This window comes from Anas acuta, chromosome 1, assembly GCF_963932015.1.
Source record: "Anas acuta chromosome 1, bAnaAcu1.1, whole genome shotgun sequence".
NCBI classification, from domain to species: domain Eukaryota; kingdom Metazoa; phylum Chordata; class Aves; order Anseriformes; family Anatidae; genus Anas; species Anas acuta.
The window spans coordinates 124,264,167-124,280,423 of NC_088979.1; the positions used below are offsets into that span (position 1 = coordinate 124,264,167).

The 16,257-nt window shown below is 44.9% G+C and overlaps 2 gene segments (V, D, J or C); both read right to left on the minus strand.

Moving 5' to 3' along the window:
* LOC137865324 (T-cell receptor beta-2 chain C region-like) overlaps positions 1–9,382 on the minus strand; it is a 76,136-nt gene extending 66,754 nt beyond the window's left edge. The window contains 2 exon segments of the C gene segment in view: positions 8,490–8,777; positions 9,228–9,382. Of these exon segments, the coding sequence occupies positions 8,490–8,777; positions 9,228–9,270 (331 nt within the window).
* Positions 1–16,257, minus strand: part of LOC137865311 (T-cell receptor beta-1 chain C region-like) — a 96,371-nt gene that overhangs the window by 53,627 nt on the left and 26,487 nt on the right.

Sequence of the window (16,257 nt, forward strand, 5' to 3'; positions counted from 1 at the left end):
GAAATGTACGGGGTCTGGCAGGGGTGGAGTTAACTTTCACTGCAGTGACCCGTACAGTGCTGTGGCTGCTCTTGTAGCTAGAACAGCATTGGTATCACACCAGTGTTTTGTCCATTGTTGACCAATACTAGCACAGCATCAGGACTCCCTCCAAGCCCGCAACCTGCAAGAATGAGCAGGCTGGGGGTGGGCAAGAGATGGTGAGGAACATCACCAGAACAGTTGTCCTAAACTGACCAAAAGGATATTCTATACCATATGATGTCACACTCAGCAATAAAAGGTGGGAAAGGAGAAGCGGGGAGTGGCAGGGCTCTTGTTACAAAAATGTCTGTCCTCCCAAACAGCTACTACATGTACTGAGGCCATGCTTTCTGGGGTGTGACCAACCATCATGCATTGATGGGAAATAGAGTGTAATTTATTTTCTCTCTGTGTGCTTCCATGCGGCCTTTGCTTATTGTTTTTGTTTGTTTGGTTTTTTCTTCCTCTTCCCTTTAATTAATTTTTCCACAACCATAAGTTGTGGTTTTCTTTGTTTGTTTTTTGTTTGTTTGTTTGTTTGTTTTCTTTCGAGCATACTTTATTCTTCCCTTCCTCTTCTACAGAGAGAGAGTGAGAGCGTTGTGGTGGAGTTCTGATGCCAAGCAAGGTAAAACCACCACAGAAACATATTAAATGTTTGTAGTTCCTCTCAGCTAGAAGAACCTTGGAACATTTTGTAGCATCATCTTCAGGAGTCTTTGAATCTGTTGTGTACAACCATTTTGGAGTAGAAGATGCTTTCTGTTTATCAGCATGTACTCAGGTGCTATACATCTACTTAAAACATCTGAAAGAGTGTGGTGAACACTCAGGCGGCAGCATACTCCTATGGGAGAAAATAGCAGGCAGAACATGAACTCTCCCCATCGACCCTGGCACCCAGCAATATGTCTAAACTTTTCCTAAGAGCTGTACTTGGGAAATGAAAGCAACCTCTTCCTAGGACTAGTTTTCTTAATGTACCAATGCTATGACCTAGTGAGGCTATTTTTACTAATTGGGGCTCCTGTCTATACCATTTTTCTCAGTTAACAGGGTGTGCTGGGCTTCCTTAGTTTTCCTGGACCAGTCAAAAGAACAGAGATTGTTCTGGGTTCTGGTTTTAAATTCCCCTAACCCTAACTGGCACTGGGAAAGTCCATGAAAAAGCTGCAGAAGTGGACTATGTAGCTTTCTAAAAACAAATAAACAAAATAAAGTAAAAAGAAAAAACAGAGACAGGGAGAAATGGGAACAAGTGCAAGAGTAACCGGGGACTGCCAGGACTGGAGGAAAAGGAGAGGAGAAGAGCAGGGCTTGAAGGAACAAGTACTGTTTTCACTTAGAGAGGTTTGTGCTCTATCAGATGCTTAGAGTAATGGTTGCCTGAGTTGGGGAACAGCACAATATACAAATGATAACAAACCACAGCTTCGTGTCGCATTGTTCTGGAAGTTCTTCTTGAATTCCTTCTCAGAATCTGCCCTTGAATCCTTTTTTTTTTTTTTTTTTTTTTTTTTTTCTTTTTTTTTCAGAAAAGTCAGGGCATCCTTCCCGTTAGAGTATTTGCACCAAGGTCAAGGTTGAAAGTCATAGTCTTTCCCTCCCTGACTACTGCAAGTGGAGACTGTTTAATATCTTTGCCAGGTATGTTAGGGGAGAAAAGAAGTTGGAGGACCATGGGGAGGATGAGACAAAATGGAGGGAAATAAACTTTTATATCAGCAGGCAGAGTACATTCTCAAGTAAGAGGGACAGGCATGTGGAGAAGAGAAGTTTGGAAACAGTCCCAGATCTCTGTCACTGTCCACCCACATGTGTCAGGGCTTTCAGTGGGTAAAGAAGAAATTCGACTTTCCAGATGACATGTCAGACTTGATTCTCAAATTGTTGGAATGTCCTCAGGCTCTCACCTCTTACATGGCTAGAGTACTACTTGTGCCACTAGTGAACAGTGCCATGAAGAGACAGCCAACAAAGTTGTTCCCCTTTTTGCTGACTGCATCTGACTGGGGCAGAACTTTTCACACAGCGGCCTTTGTAGTGCTCTGCATTGTACTTACAGCTAGAACAGTGTTGGTGTCGCACCAATGTTTTGGCTATTGCTGCGCAGTGCTTGCACAGCATGAAGGCTCTATCTCCAGTTCTGCCCCCCTACTGCCACCAAAGGTCAGTAAGCTGGGGGTGGGCAAGACCAAACTGATCAAAAGGATATTCCGTTCTATATGACATCAAGCTCAGCAATAAAAGTGGGGGAAAGGAGGCAAGGAGAGAAAGAAGAGGGTACTTCCGTTATGAAAGCATTCGTCTTCCTGAACATTCGCTACATTTATTGAGGCCCTGTTTAGCGAGAGGTTTTGTGGTACTTAGCTGTCTATCAGTGTTAGACCACAACAATCATTTTGATTCCCAATGTAGGGCAACTTGAGGTAAGGATGATACTTGGGAGAGGTAACCAGCAATGCACGGACTGGATATTGCCAAAGACTGTAATAATTCTAGGTTAATTTGTGTTCTGGTTTAGATGAAGGGACGAGGGGTGGAGTGTTCTGGTTCGTCCATCAAGCTTGTTTAGAAGAGGGAGAAGAGACAGCTCGCCTTTGATACCCTTGTTAGTGAGCCACTAAAAGCAAAGCCAAGCATTCATGTGGCTGTTAAGTGTTGCTTAGCCTGTCTGCAAGAGAGGCACAGTTCTGATCTCATTGACAAAAATGTGGGACTGCCTGCAGACCAAAAAAATGCTCTCTGAATGTTGTACTGTCAGTCATTTCATCATTGTGCATTGGAGCTAACAGGCATGGACCTAGGGGATATTTGCTTGCCTGTGGAAATGACTTGGGACATCTTGCCAGAGCTAGTACATTTACATTCTTTTAAATGTAAACATATGTTCCATTCTCGAGAGACCTTCTCAATAGTGAAAGATGCCTATACCTCACAACTCAGAACTTGTGTCAGACAGAAGCAAAGATAGTGGAGACACAAACAAATGTGCTTAGTCACATCTTAGTTTCTTCAGTTTTCTGGTTAGCAAATCATATTCCCTATAGTTCAACCTTCCTGGGAGTACTTCCTAATTAACTTCCGAATTAAAGAAAGGGAGGTATCCCTGCCAGACTTCTTTTCCTGAAAGCAAAAACTGTGACTAGACATCACCTCATGATCAGTCTGATTTTTCTAGTCTGCCAAGTGTGCCCTAGCTAGCATCGTCCTAAAGCTAGCCTTAAGCTAGTCTTAACTAATACTGCTCTATGTTCTTTTCTGAATAAAGAACTTAGGGTGCCAAGAACATAGGATGTTGTAGCTGATTCTTTTCTCACTAACACTTTGATTGAAGTGGAGGTCTTTGATTGCAGTAACCTTCTTCGTTAGTCCTGATGTTGCTTCTTCCAACCAATATTACTGAGGTTTCACTTTTGCCTCCCTTTTTGTTTTTATCCCTCATGTATTTGCCCAAAGCTCTAGGGAGATTCATATCTGTCCCTTGGCCTTCAACAGCTTGTAGAAAGGACATGTGAGACCACCCAAAATGTGAAAAGCTAGTGGGTGGTCCAAACCCTGCACATCTGTCTTAGTATTTGTGTGTGTGTGCAATCACAGGAACATGATGGGGATACCAGTAACTAATTAATTATTGAATTTAATTAATTTCCTGGCTTTAAAAAAAAAAAAAAAAATTGGCTTTTCAGCTGGTGGAAGAAAGTTTATGTGAACTAATTCCACATCCTGCATGTTTGTGAGTTAATTCAACATGTAGAAAACAATAAGAAATGGAAGAGATTAAGGAAATTGATGGGAGACAGGTGTCACAGAGGACAAAGAAGAAAGGGGAGGGGTACAGAGAGAAGACTAGAGGAGAAAGTGAAGAGAAATCTATGGATGACAGAGAAATGAGGAGAGAGCTGAGTACAAGAAAGCAAGGACAAAAAGTGATTTGGGGATAGGAAAATATAGGGGAAAAAAAAAAAAAGTAGAGAAAACTTAAAAAAAAAAAAAGTTAAAAAAAAAACCCTAGAGTACGAACAGAAGAGACAAAGTAAAACACCACTTTGCTTAAGTAGACAGAGCTGGAGGGTGAGAGCAGAAAATGGTTTTACTGTTAAATAAATGACTGTATGAGCTTCACACAGATCTCCTTTTTCAGGGAGAGGTTTTTGGTATGCTCCTCCAGCTGTTGTTTCACAGTGTATCTTGCTTAGCGCAGAAATAAGTGCCTGAGTCATTAAGTAGGACATGAGTTGTCTCCACTGATAAGCAGCTGCTCTTAGTCCCACTACTCTGGAAGTGGTTTATGAATTCCTTTTCAATCTCTGCTCTGCCACCTTCCACTGAATTTACGATCAGCTGCAGAGTGGCGTTCTTCCCGACAGGCAGCTTGTACCAGTACATGGTCAAGAATGCACTCTCTTTTTTTTCTGAACAGTTCAGAATCAGAGCGTCTCCCTCATAGACAACTGTGTCTGGTGATTGCTGAAGGGCCCATCCTGAAAAAAAAAAAAGAAATGAAATGTGAGGAGTGAAATAGTTTGAAAGGGATGCAAAGACACATCCTTGAAGTATGATGTGGGATGGGGTGGTATAAAAATGTCAGCAAGGATATGGGACAGTGTCCCATTTCTCTGACAGAGACATATAGGAGAAAGAAAAAACAATTTAAAATGTACTAGAAATTTAACTAATGTATATTTAATAATAACTTAAGTGCTCTCAGTTGTTTTATCAAAATGCGGCAGAAACACTGAATAGATAGACTTGTTGAGTTTTCTGAGTAAGAGCCTGAGGAAAATCTTTTCACCTCATTCATTGTCCATATTCCCCCAGAAAGCCATGGGGAAAGGAGCACTGCCAACAACTGACCACTGGGGCAGTAGCAGAAGAACCAATGAATATTCTGAAGGGAGAGGAAAATTTACTTACCTACAGAGACAAGGATGGCCACAAGAAACCAGCAGGGAACCATGGAGAAAGACTGCCTTGTGGCAGCAGTGACCTTTCATGTAGAAAGAGGTATGATGAGGAAATGCTGAGGAAGGAATGGATGCACTGTGTTGGGGGGGTGGGACAGGGGGCGGAGCAATGTGAGACCGCCCAAAATGTGAAAAAGCTGTTGGCTGCCTAGGAACAGTAGGAAATACACAAAATAGTGTGGTACAAACTCTGCACATCTGTCTTAATATGTGTGTATGTGTGCAATAACAGGAACATGATGGTGATACCAGTAACTAATTAACTCTGAATTTCAGGAATGTCTATTTCCTAATTAACTGAGGTAGCATATAAGGTATATAATAATTGAGATGAAGTAGAAAGGAGAAAAGACAAAAACAGAAACAGAAGAATACACAAATGCAAGTAAGTCTGCTTGCAGTGGCCATGGTTCAAGTCCACACATTGACACGTGGTATAGGATTCCAAGAAGGAATAATAGGCAGAGAGATAGGAAACCAACACAGAGGAAAAGGAGATGTTATATATCTCCCCACAGATAATACACATTCATAAATGTGTGTTTATAAAACTCTGTGTGACTGATAAATTGAACATGTGGTGTGTGTGCATTGGGGAAGCTGTTGTGCTCAGCCTGGAGAATGATGGCCTACTTTGTTGTCCCTGTCATGCTGCTGCTTGCTTCTACACTGCAAGGTCCCTAGAACACTACTTTGCTCCAGTACCTGGAGTTAGGTCAAAGGAAGAAGACCATCTCAGTCACCGCACAGCCTGTTGGAAGGCTAAAGGAAGATATCACAGATCTGTGTGTCTTGGGGGATCTTCATTCTGTTACACTCAACTTCTTCTCATCCTCATCAGTCCCCCATCTGGTCAGGCATTTCCCACACTAATAGGGAGAAGGGGTAATCTCCAGCTTGATGTGGCCTTGCATCCAGGGTCCACGTTCTTCCTCTAGCTCAACAGCCTCTCATGGCTTCCTTCAAGTACTCTGCACCTTCAGTTGACTGGCTTTCCCTGGAATTAAATCCTAGCCTCAGGAAGAAGCCTGGGAGGGAACATCCTTCAGTAGCATTAGCTTTTCTTAAGAAATTATAAATGCCTCATTTTTCCTCATGTTTGGAAGTGCCTTGGTATGAGGATCAACTGCCTGGCCATCTTTTCAATTCTGTATCTGGTACCAACCCTCCATGCCCAATCCCACATGGCCAGATATTTGTATCTCCAGCCAAAGCCATGACTCTGTCCCCTCCTTTCACCACCCCCCCCCAAAAAAAAAAAAAAAAAAAAAAAGAGGAATAGAGGAATGCTAGGATTCAGCAGCATAATGTGCATTGCCTTCATCTTTAACGCTTTCCTCATCAGATCCTGATTATGTTGGAGAGTTGATACATCCTGAACCTTTCTTTTCTCTTCAGGATATACACTTTAGAAAGAAGAGATAAAAGTTTGGACAGCTCTGGCCAATGTCCTTTTTAAGTGGAAATGGAAATGACATGAACGTAGACACCTCCTCCAGCTGCTCCAACTCAAGGACCATTCTGCTTTGGCCAATGGCATCCAGCCAGTGCATCTACCTGGACTTCTTTAAGGCCTTTGACATGGCCCCACATGACATCCTGATCTCCAAATTGGAGAGAGATGGATTTGAAGGGTGGACATGAAACTGGAAACAGTGGATATGAAACTGAATTGAAGGTGACACTCAGAGACTAGTGGTCAGTTATCCTGAAGAGGTACAAACTTGTGCTGTGCTGTACGTACAGCTTGGTCTTTCAGGCTGTTGGTCGCACATTTCCCTTGGCCACAGAATGAACTCAGCTCATTGTAACAGAAAAGCCTGCAGGAAGCCCCCACTTGGTACCAGTGCTTGCACCAACGCTATGGCCTTGCCTTTATCTGAATGTTCAATAAGCAGTCCACATGCAAACATCCTTTAGGAATATAGTTGTTTCCTTGTAAGAAAACCTGCAGTAGCTTGAAGGACCAAAAAGTTGGAACCTCTCTCCATGGATGGAAATTACACAGCATGCTGTGAGAGAAACCCTCTCTGTTCTGTCTGATGCTATATAAACGCAGGGTGCTCAGCATCTGGAGGGAAGTATTATTTACTTGCTATCTACATTCCTTATTATTATTGTTATTCTATCTTTTTACAGGAGGTATTTCATTTAGCCATTTCTTGCCTGACTTTTCTTACTGAGATCTAGAAAGAAACATGCCCCATTTCTCTCTCAAACCCCCAACAGACAGGTGGCAGCATAACCTTTGAGTGCAAGAGACTTTGGTGCAGGTAAGAGAATCCTCAGCCTTTCCCCACTCCAGCCCACAGGGTCATATGAGATGGCTTTTTGAGACAGGCCACATGAATGGATTTTGAGAGATTGGCCACGACAGGATTACTGTAGGGTGAGCAATATAGCTCTGAGTGCATGCACAGGGTTCTACACAATCCTCACGCAGCAGAGCTGATGCAAGATGTTAGACTCCAAGATGGGAAACATCCGGAAAAGAGGGTGGGTACAATCTGTGACAGACTTCTCGTCTTGCAAAGAAACATCTGCATATGAGGTTTCTCCATGCAAAGCACCATCTCAGCCAGTGAACAGGACCTTGTTTTGTGAGCTTTCCTCTTCAATACCAGTGTGCCTATCAAGTTCTGCTGTTGTAGTTCAGCTGTCATTCTGGCATCATCAGCGAGGCAGACACTAGTACACTTATCCATACACTTGGGATCAATCTCCGGCTTCTTTGGCCTTGATCACTGAGTCCAAGCCTCTGTGCACCCTGAATGCTCTCCATGATTATTTAACCACATCAAGTGCTACCGCTGACTCAATGACAGAGGTCAGGTTTTCTCCTCACATGGTTTTTGGCAGAACCAGCACAGCAAGGTTCCGAGCAGAGTTCAGTGCAGAAAAAATCCTTTCTGAAAACACATAATCACTAATGTTTGAGTTTGGAGGGATCTCTGAGGATCACCTATTCTAAACCCCGTGCCAAGCAGGATCACCTAAAGCATACTGTGCATCATGGCATCCAGGTGGGTTTTGGATATCTCCAGAGCAGGAGCCTACACAACCTTTCTGAGCAACCTGTTACTGTGCTATCACCATCTTGTAAAGAAGTGCCATCTCCGTTTCCAGGAAGGAGCAAACGGGGGAAAGCACAGGCATGAACTGGAAGGCTGTGTATCCAAACTTCCAGTCCTTCCCAGTACTGAAGAAAGATGGAAAAAAAGTGGGTAGAGAAAAGGAGGCAGAGAGGACTAGAACAATTGTAAGAGGTTCATATAATGCAAATGAGACCAAACAAAGAGGAAGGCAGGGAGTGTAGAGGGAAGGACAGAAGGAAGGAAAGAGCCTGAGGAGGAAAGGAACTCTAGGGAAAAGAGACAGTAATGAGTACAATGGTATTGTCCAGCCTTGTGCAGTGCAGAGGAGGAGGATAGTAGTTCACTTTTGTGCAGGGGGAGGTTTGTGCTCAGGTGCCTCATCAACCTGCCCACTGTGTTTCACTTTCAGCACAGTAATAAATGCCAGAGTCATTGAGAAAGGCACCCTCAGTCGAGAGGGTCATTCCGTCTCCTTGTATGCCACTGCTCGTGAAGTGGCTTTGGAATGCCGCTTCAACACTTGCTTTGCCACCTTTTATTGCAGTAACCATTAGGATAATCCCGGAGCCATTTCCCAAAGGCATCTTGTACCAGTACATAACTGTACTGGAGGATTTCATTTTGGAGCAGATCAGATTCATTTTTTCTCCTTGCCATATGACTGTGTCTGGCGACTGTTCCAGAGCCAACACTGGAAGGGAAAAGGAGAAGCATTAAGGAGGATGGGGAGAAATGGATTGATGGAGAGATGAGGAGAGCAAAAAGCAGGGCAGGACACGACTTCAGACATGATGAAAAAGCATGCACTAGGCATGGTGTGTTGTTGGAAAGAAGGATGAGAAAGAACAGGACAGGTTAGGGAGAAGGGGAAGGAACAGCATACTTCTTTAGATCAGTATGTGAGTTTCCAATATCCAGGTGAAAGGCAAGAAATATTCTGGGGCAGCTTGTGTCCTTAGACAAAATACTTGGGTGCTGTGCACACAAGAAAGAAATAGACATTGCAGGAGACTCATGGATTCTTGCCCATCTTCTTCAACGTCTGTCCTTACCACAGGAAGCTTTGGGAAATAGGCATCCAGCTGAGTCAAGCAGCACGGGAATCTATGCAGGTGCTAAGGGGGTTGTTGAGTTCACTTACCCACCGGGGCCAGAAGGGCCACAAAGAAACAGCGTGAAACCATGTGAAAACACCTGTCCTTCCTGTTCCTTTCAGGGACCTGTCTTTGTAGCTGCTCAGAGGTATGTGACAAGAAAGTACTAAAGGAGGATGAGACACACTGGGGCTGGGCAGAGCAATGAGAGAGCATGAAAAGTGAGAAAGGATTGGCTGGCTGAGAACGCTGCGGAATGACGCATGCAATTACAGGAAAGTATAAACCCTGCAGAAAACGGTGTGGAGCAGGGGAGGCTGGCAGTTGACAGATAGGAATATGCTAAGGGTTCATGTGGGGTCTGAGTATGTGCCAGACAGTAGAAGAAAAAAAATAAAAAATAAAATGTGGTTGTATAGTACAGTTTGCTCATGCTTTACCAGTGACAGCTCCCTATTGCTCTGCTTGCTTTTTCATGGGAAATGGAGAACATGCTATCCACAGCGCCCTCAGGTGTTTCTCTACAGAAGGACATGCACATGGCTCTCCCGAATGGGGAAACTCAGCTCGCTGAGACCTCCTGACAGAACCTTTCCCTCCTCCTTTTTGAAACTGTCAGGACCTTTGCCTTGGAGCTCTGACTGGTAACAGGGAAAGAGAAGGAAGTGGGAATGTGCTCCTGTCCCTGGTGATACTTGCCTCTCCTGATGCCAGGAAGGAAAATTCCAATGGTGTGTACCACAACTTCACGATCCTCAGATGAAGAAGGATCAGTGAAAGGCACAAGGAGAACTGAAGTCAGGCTGACAGGCCTGTATGTTCCCTGGATCCTCCCTATGACCCTTCTCATAGATGGGCGTCACATTAGTAAGTTTCTTCATTGAAGAAAGAGGTGAGGTTAGTCAAGCACGACTTTTCCTTCATAAATACTTGTCAGCTACTCCATGTCACGTTCTTGGCCCTCATGAATTTGCAAATACATTCCCGAAAATACACTCCATCACCTTTCGAGGGACTGAGGGAAGGTTGTCTGGCCTGTAGTTCCCCAGGTCCTTCTTCTTGCTCTTCTTAAAGATCAGTGTGGTACTTGCTCCTTCAGGTACTTGCACTGACCAATGCTCATCCTATCCCCGAAAAGCAGTCCCCATCCCTGCCAGCCACCCCATATTAATCGTTCAGCGTGACAGCATATGGTATGGAACACCCCTTTGGCCAGTTTGGGTCAGCTGTCCTTGTTCTGTCCCCTGCCAACCCCTGCTGCACCCCAGCCTGCTCACTGGCAGGACAGTGGGAGAAGACGAAAAGTCCTTGGCTTAGAGTAAGCGCTGCTCTGCAACAATTAAAACATCAGCCTGTTATCAATATTATTCTCATCCTAAATCCCAAACACAGAACCCAATCAGAACCCAATAGGCAGAATTTTCTTCTAGCTGAATCCAGGATATTACCCTAGTAGTTATGAAACAATGGACGACACAACTTCGTTGGGAAGCTCTAGTAGGAAACGTCAGAAGGGATGCCATTGGAGAAAAAAATGCTACTAATTGCTAAGAGCATAACTCAAATATGTGAGCTTTGTATTGGAAATACAAAAAGCCTCCTTCTGTAGAGGTGAAAAAGGGAGTCACTCTGCGTGAGTAGTGGCAAGTTTTTCTGAATTACATAGGTGTAACCAATATAGTTATGTATATGTACTTCTACTGGGGGGGCACCTTCACCTTTTCTGTGTGGCTAAAAGATAACCTGTGAAGAGCCAAACTAGGAAAGTAGTACAATGTCTGTTAAAAGAAATAATCCTGAGATTTGGAGTACTGGAGGAATGTTGTCAGACAGAGGACCTCGTTTTGTAGCAGCAATTACTAAGGAATTGGTGAGGATATTGAATATAAAATGGGGCCTACATACCCCGAGGAAGCTACAGTTAAGTGGCAAGGTAGAGAGAATGAACCAAACATTGAAAGGACAGGTTAGGAAATTGCGCCAGGAAACACAGTTAAAACGGACAGAGGTTTTACCTATAGCACTGATTAGAGTTCAGATAACCCCAAGAGCTTGGGAAAAAAGAAGTCCATTTGCAATATTGTATGCGAAGCTTTATGCTGTAAATTTGACTGGGAAACCTGATCAGGTGCATGTAACTGGGAATAAAGCTCCTACAAATTATGTTTGTCTTTAGCAAAAACTTTGGGTCTTGTCCACTGATAAATACTTATATTAAGGGCACCAGTTCTGGTGGATGCACTGGCTCACTCTTTTTCTACTGGAGATCAAGTTTGCCTGCAAACAAGGAGTTTGTTTTTATGTTTCTCCCACATCTGACTTCCCAAAATTTCACAGGGCCTGGCCACACAGATTGCACTTTTGTATCTTCTCTGCTCAGCCCTATGCTGTTCATGCCATCTTCTTGCCAGGGAGCGTCCCATCATTTTGCCTGCTCTGGGCTATCAAGGGCCTCTGCGTGAGGGTCATCCGCTTCTCACTAGACCTGTAGAAGAGCACCTCCACACTTCTGCTTTCCCATTGCCTACAGCAGGGCTTCTCCTTATAGTCTGCCTCCTTCAGTAAGCACTGTGGGACTATTAAAGAGTGCTTGTGCAGCTCTGTGAGAAAGGTATTAACTTCACAGGAACCGTGTGGGTCTGGAAGGAAGGAGGAAACAGCACGGAAAGTGGGGAGGGGCCGTTGGTCTTGGGAGAGAAGTGAAGGAATGGAGTTGGGGAAGACAGAAAGATCAGAAAAACTGCAAGGGAAGAGAAAGATACATCCTCCCTTAGGGCAGGCAAGAGTGTGGGTGCTGTCTTCTGGGTAATACGTCTATTGGACCACATCCTGTGAGCATACCTCTCCACACATTGTGTGTGTTTATAAAAACACTGTGTGAATAATAAATGGAACATATGGTGTGGGGGCATTGGGGAAGCTGAATGATGGCCTGCTTTGTTGTCCCTGTCATGCTGCTGCTTGCTTCTACAATGCAAGGTCCCTAGAACACTACTTAGCTGCAGTACCTGGAGGTACTTTAAGGAAGGAGGCCATCTCAGTCACCGCACAGCCTGTTGGAAGGCTAAGGGAGGATATCACAGATCTGCGTGTCTTGGGGAATCTTCTTTCCATTATGAAAATAGAATACCTTAGAGTATTCCCATCTAGTCTCAGGTAAATGTTTTTTTTGTTAAATATAGGGCTGTATGTTCTTGAAGCTATATAAGCTTCATGGCTTCCCTGAAGTACACTGCACGTTCAACGGAATGGCTTTCCCTGGAATTATATCCCAGCCTCAGGAAGAAGCCTGGGATGGAACATACTTCAGTAGCATTAGCTTTTCTTCCCTTCCTCCTCTCTGGCTGGTAGAGGTAGAAGTCCACTAGTGAAGACACACATAAAGTTCTCTCTATGTTCATAAACACACAAACTATTGTGGATCCTTAGAGTACCTGGCACAGTTCCTCTGTCCACCCAGCACTACTGCACAGATCCTGGGCACCCTTACCTGCTCCACAGTCACCCCCACATTGGTTAGTCCAGCTTGAAGTTCACCACAAACACTCACACACTCACACTTTTCCCTCTGGCATACCACTTTCTCAAGTCCACCTGGGAGTACCAGCACAGACCCACAGCTAGCCTAGATCTGAGACCTCTACTGTTTGTTGTCTAATCCAGCTTAAAGTTTGCTAGCAAATATACAGGTACAGCAGGCTGGGGAGGATGCAGATACTTGGCCCTACCCACCGCCAGCAGCTGGTACTAGGCACACAGACTCTGACCCACAGCCTCACTCCAGGTGCCGGGGTGGAAACCCCCACTCACTGATATCAAGACATGTGCAGGACAAGGAGGTGACCCGATACAGCTGGCATGGCTTCATCAAGGGCAAATTGTACTTGACCAACCTTGTCGCCTTCTTTGATAGAGCAACTGCATCAGTTGACAAGACCAACCAATGCCATCTACCTGGACTTCTGTAAGGCCTCTCTGTTTCCAGGAAGGAGCAAACTAGGGAAAGCACAGGTTTGAGCTGGAAGGCTGTGTATACAAACTTGCTCTCATTCCTAATCCCTTTAGGGAGAGTATGGAGTGAATTAGATCGGGTGGAAGAAAAACAAACAAACCAACCAAGAAACAAACAAACAAAAAAACACTTTGAACAGAGAGCTGTCAAATGGACAGGGAGAGTAGGGAGGTTTTATAAGAGAAGCCAGAAAAGTGGACTTAAATGAGAAGAAGGGTAGTCTATGGATTGAGGATTGAGGAAAGCTGGAAAAAGGGTGGGGAGAGGAAAGGAGGTAGAGAGGATTAGAACGATTGTCAGAGGTGCATGTAATGCAAATGACAGCAAAAGAAGAGGGAGGCAGGCAGTGGAGAGGGAGGGACAGAAAGAAGGAAAGAGCCCGAGGAGGAAAGGAACTCTAGGGAAAAGAGACAGTAATGAGTACAATGGTATTGTCCAGCCTTGTGCAGTGCAGAGGAGGAGGATAGTCGTTCACTTTTGTGCAGGGGGAGGTTTGTGCTCAGGTGCCTCATCAACCTACCCACTGTGTTTCACTTTCAGCACAGTAATAAATGCCAGAGTCATTGAGAAAGGCACCCTCAGTCGAGAGGGTCATTCCGTCTCCTTGTATGCCACTGCTCGTGAAGTGGCTTTGGAATGCCGCTTCAACACTTGCTTTGCCACCTTTTACTGCAGTAACCACTAGGATCATCCCGGAGCCATTTCCCAAAGGCATCTTGTACCAGTACATAGTATAATAGGAGGGATTCATTTTGGAGCAGGTCAGACTCATTTTTTCTCCTTGCCATATGACTGTGTCTGGCGACTGTTCCAGAGCCAACACTGGAAGGGAAAAGGAGAAGCATTAAGGAGGATGGGGAGAAATGGATTGATGGAGAGATGAGGAGAGCTACTCAAGCACAAAGCAGGGCAGGACACGAATTCAGACACGATGAAAAAGCATGCACTAGGCATGGTGTGTTGTTAGAAAGAAGGATGAGAAAGACCAGGACAGGCTAGGGAGAAGGGGAAGGAACAGCATACTTCTTTAGATCAGTATGTGAGTTTCCAATATCCAGGTGAAAGGCAAGAAATATTCTGGGGCAGCTTGTGTCCTTAGACAAAATACTTGGGTGCTGTGCACACAGGAAAGAAATAGACATTGCAGGAGGCTCATGGATTCTTGCCCATCTTCTTCAACGTCTGTCCTTACCACAGGAAGCTTTGGGAAATAGGCATCCAGACGAGTCAAGCAGCACGGGAATCTATGCAGGTGCTAAGGGGGTTGTTGAGTTCACTTACCCACCGGGGCCAGAAGGGCCACAAAGAAACAGCGTGAAACCATGTGAAAACACCTGTCCTTCCTGTTCCTTTCAGAGACCTGTCTTTGTAGCTGCTCAGAGGTATGTGACAAGAAAGTACTAAAGGAGGATGAGACACACTGGGGCTGGGCAGAGCAATGAGAGAGCATGAAAAGTGAGAAAGGATTGGCTGGCTGAGAACACTGCGGAATGACGCATGCAATTACAGGAAAGTATAAACCCTGCAGAAAACGGTGTGGAGCAGGGGAGGCTGGCAGTTGACAGATAGGAATATGCTAAGGGTTCATGTGGGGTCTGAGTATGTGCCAGACAGTAGAAGAAAAAAATAAAAAATAAAAAGTGGTTGTATAGTACAGTTTGCTCATGCTTTACCAGTGACAGCTCCCTATTGCTCTGCTCGCTTTTTCATGGGAAATGGAGAACATGCTATCCACAGCGCCCTCAGGTGTTTCTCTACAGAAGGACATGCACATGGCTCTCCCGAATGGGGAAACTCAGCTCGCTGAGACCGCCTGACATAACCTTTCCCTCCTTTTTGAAACTGGCAGCACCTTTGCCTTGGAGCTCTGACTGGTAACAGGGAAAGAGAAGGAAGTGGGAATGTGCTCCTGTCCCTGGTGATACTTGCCTCTCCTCATGCCAGGAAGGAAAATTCCAATGGTGTGTTCCACAACTTCAGACGAAGAAGGGTCAGTGAAAAGCATAAGGAGAACTGCATGGAGATGCTAAGTGAAAGAATCTGGATCAATAGATGGGAACTGTGGTCTTGCACTGTTCTCTTGTACGCCATTATTTCATGTTATATCATCGTAGTACAGCGTGAGCTGGAGCACCCCAAAGAGTCCCGTACCTCCTCATGCAAGAAGGATTTCTTAGCTTCTGTCCCTGGTGGTCTGGTCTGGTGAAATATATCTGAGTATTAGCTCCACTGGGGACTTCCAGTCCCTTGATCTTCAGAGACACTGAAGATAAAGAAGAGCAGGCAATTCAGAGCAGCCCTCTTGTTTTGCAGCTAGCAGCGGGGGTTGCAGTAGATGGGCCAGAGCAGATGCTTGGAAACTGCACGGTTCCTCAGAATCCCTTTTCCGGGACTTTCTGGTCACAAGGGCCATCCCCAGTGCACCTGGGATTTCTCCTGCTGTTGGTGGGGGCAACTCACAATTTAGTTCTCATTGTCTTCCCCATCTCTTCAAGCCATAGACTCCACTGTCCTCTAACAGAGAACCCAGGTGGGAAGACAGCCCACATAATCGGCACTGCAGCTTTGTACTTCTGACAAGTCTCTCTTGCCCACCATTACCTTCTTACCTTCATGTAACAGTCATGTGGATCTTTTTTAACAGACAGCCTAGGGAGATTAGACATGATGCATAAAGTCTGGCCAGAGGATTCGGGTGTGCGTGCTCTGCCCCTCTACTTCGCTTGTTTTTGTAAAAGGCCTTGGGAAACACAGTAACTTACAAACATGGGAAAACACTGCCAATTGCAAAAGAGGGACCTGCACGGCAGATGAAGGACTTTGGAGGGCAGTAAGTTTGGGGAATTAGAGCAGGACCTGCATAGATGTTTGGATTCCCAGAGTCAGATGAAGGAAGAACCTCTCAAAGTCCATTTTGGCAAAGGGTTGAGTGGTTTGTGTTTGAATTCAGCCTGGAGCTCCTTGTTCATCTTGTCTGCATCCCTATTTGCAAGGCGACCATCCTCATCAATCATCCAGAAGCTGCTGTTCTGAGTGGGGCTGTACAAAGGCTGCCAAAGAAAGCT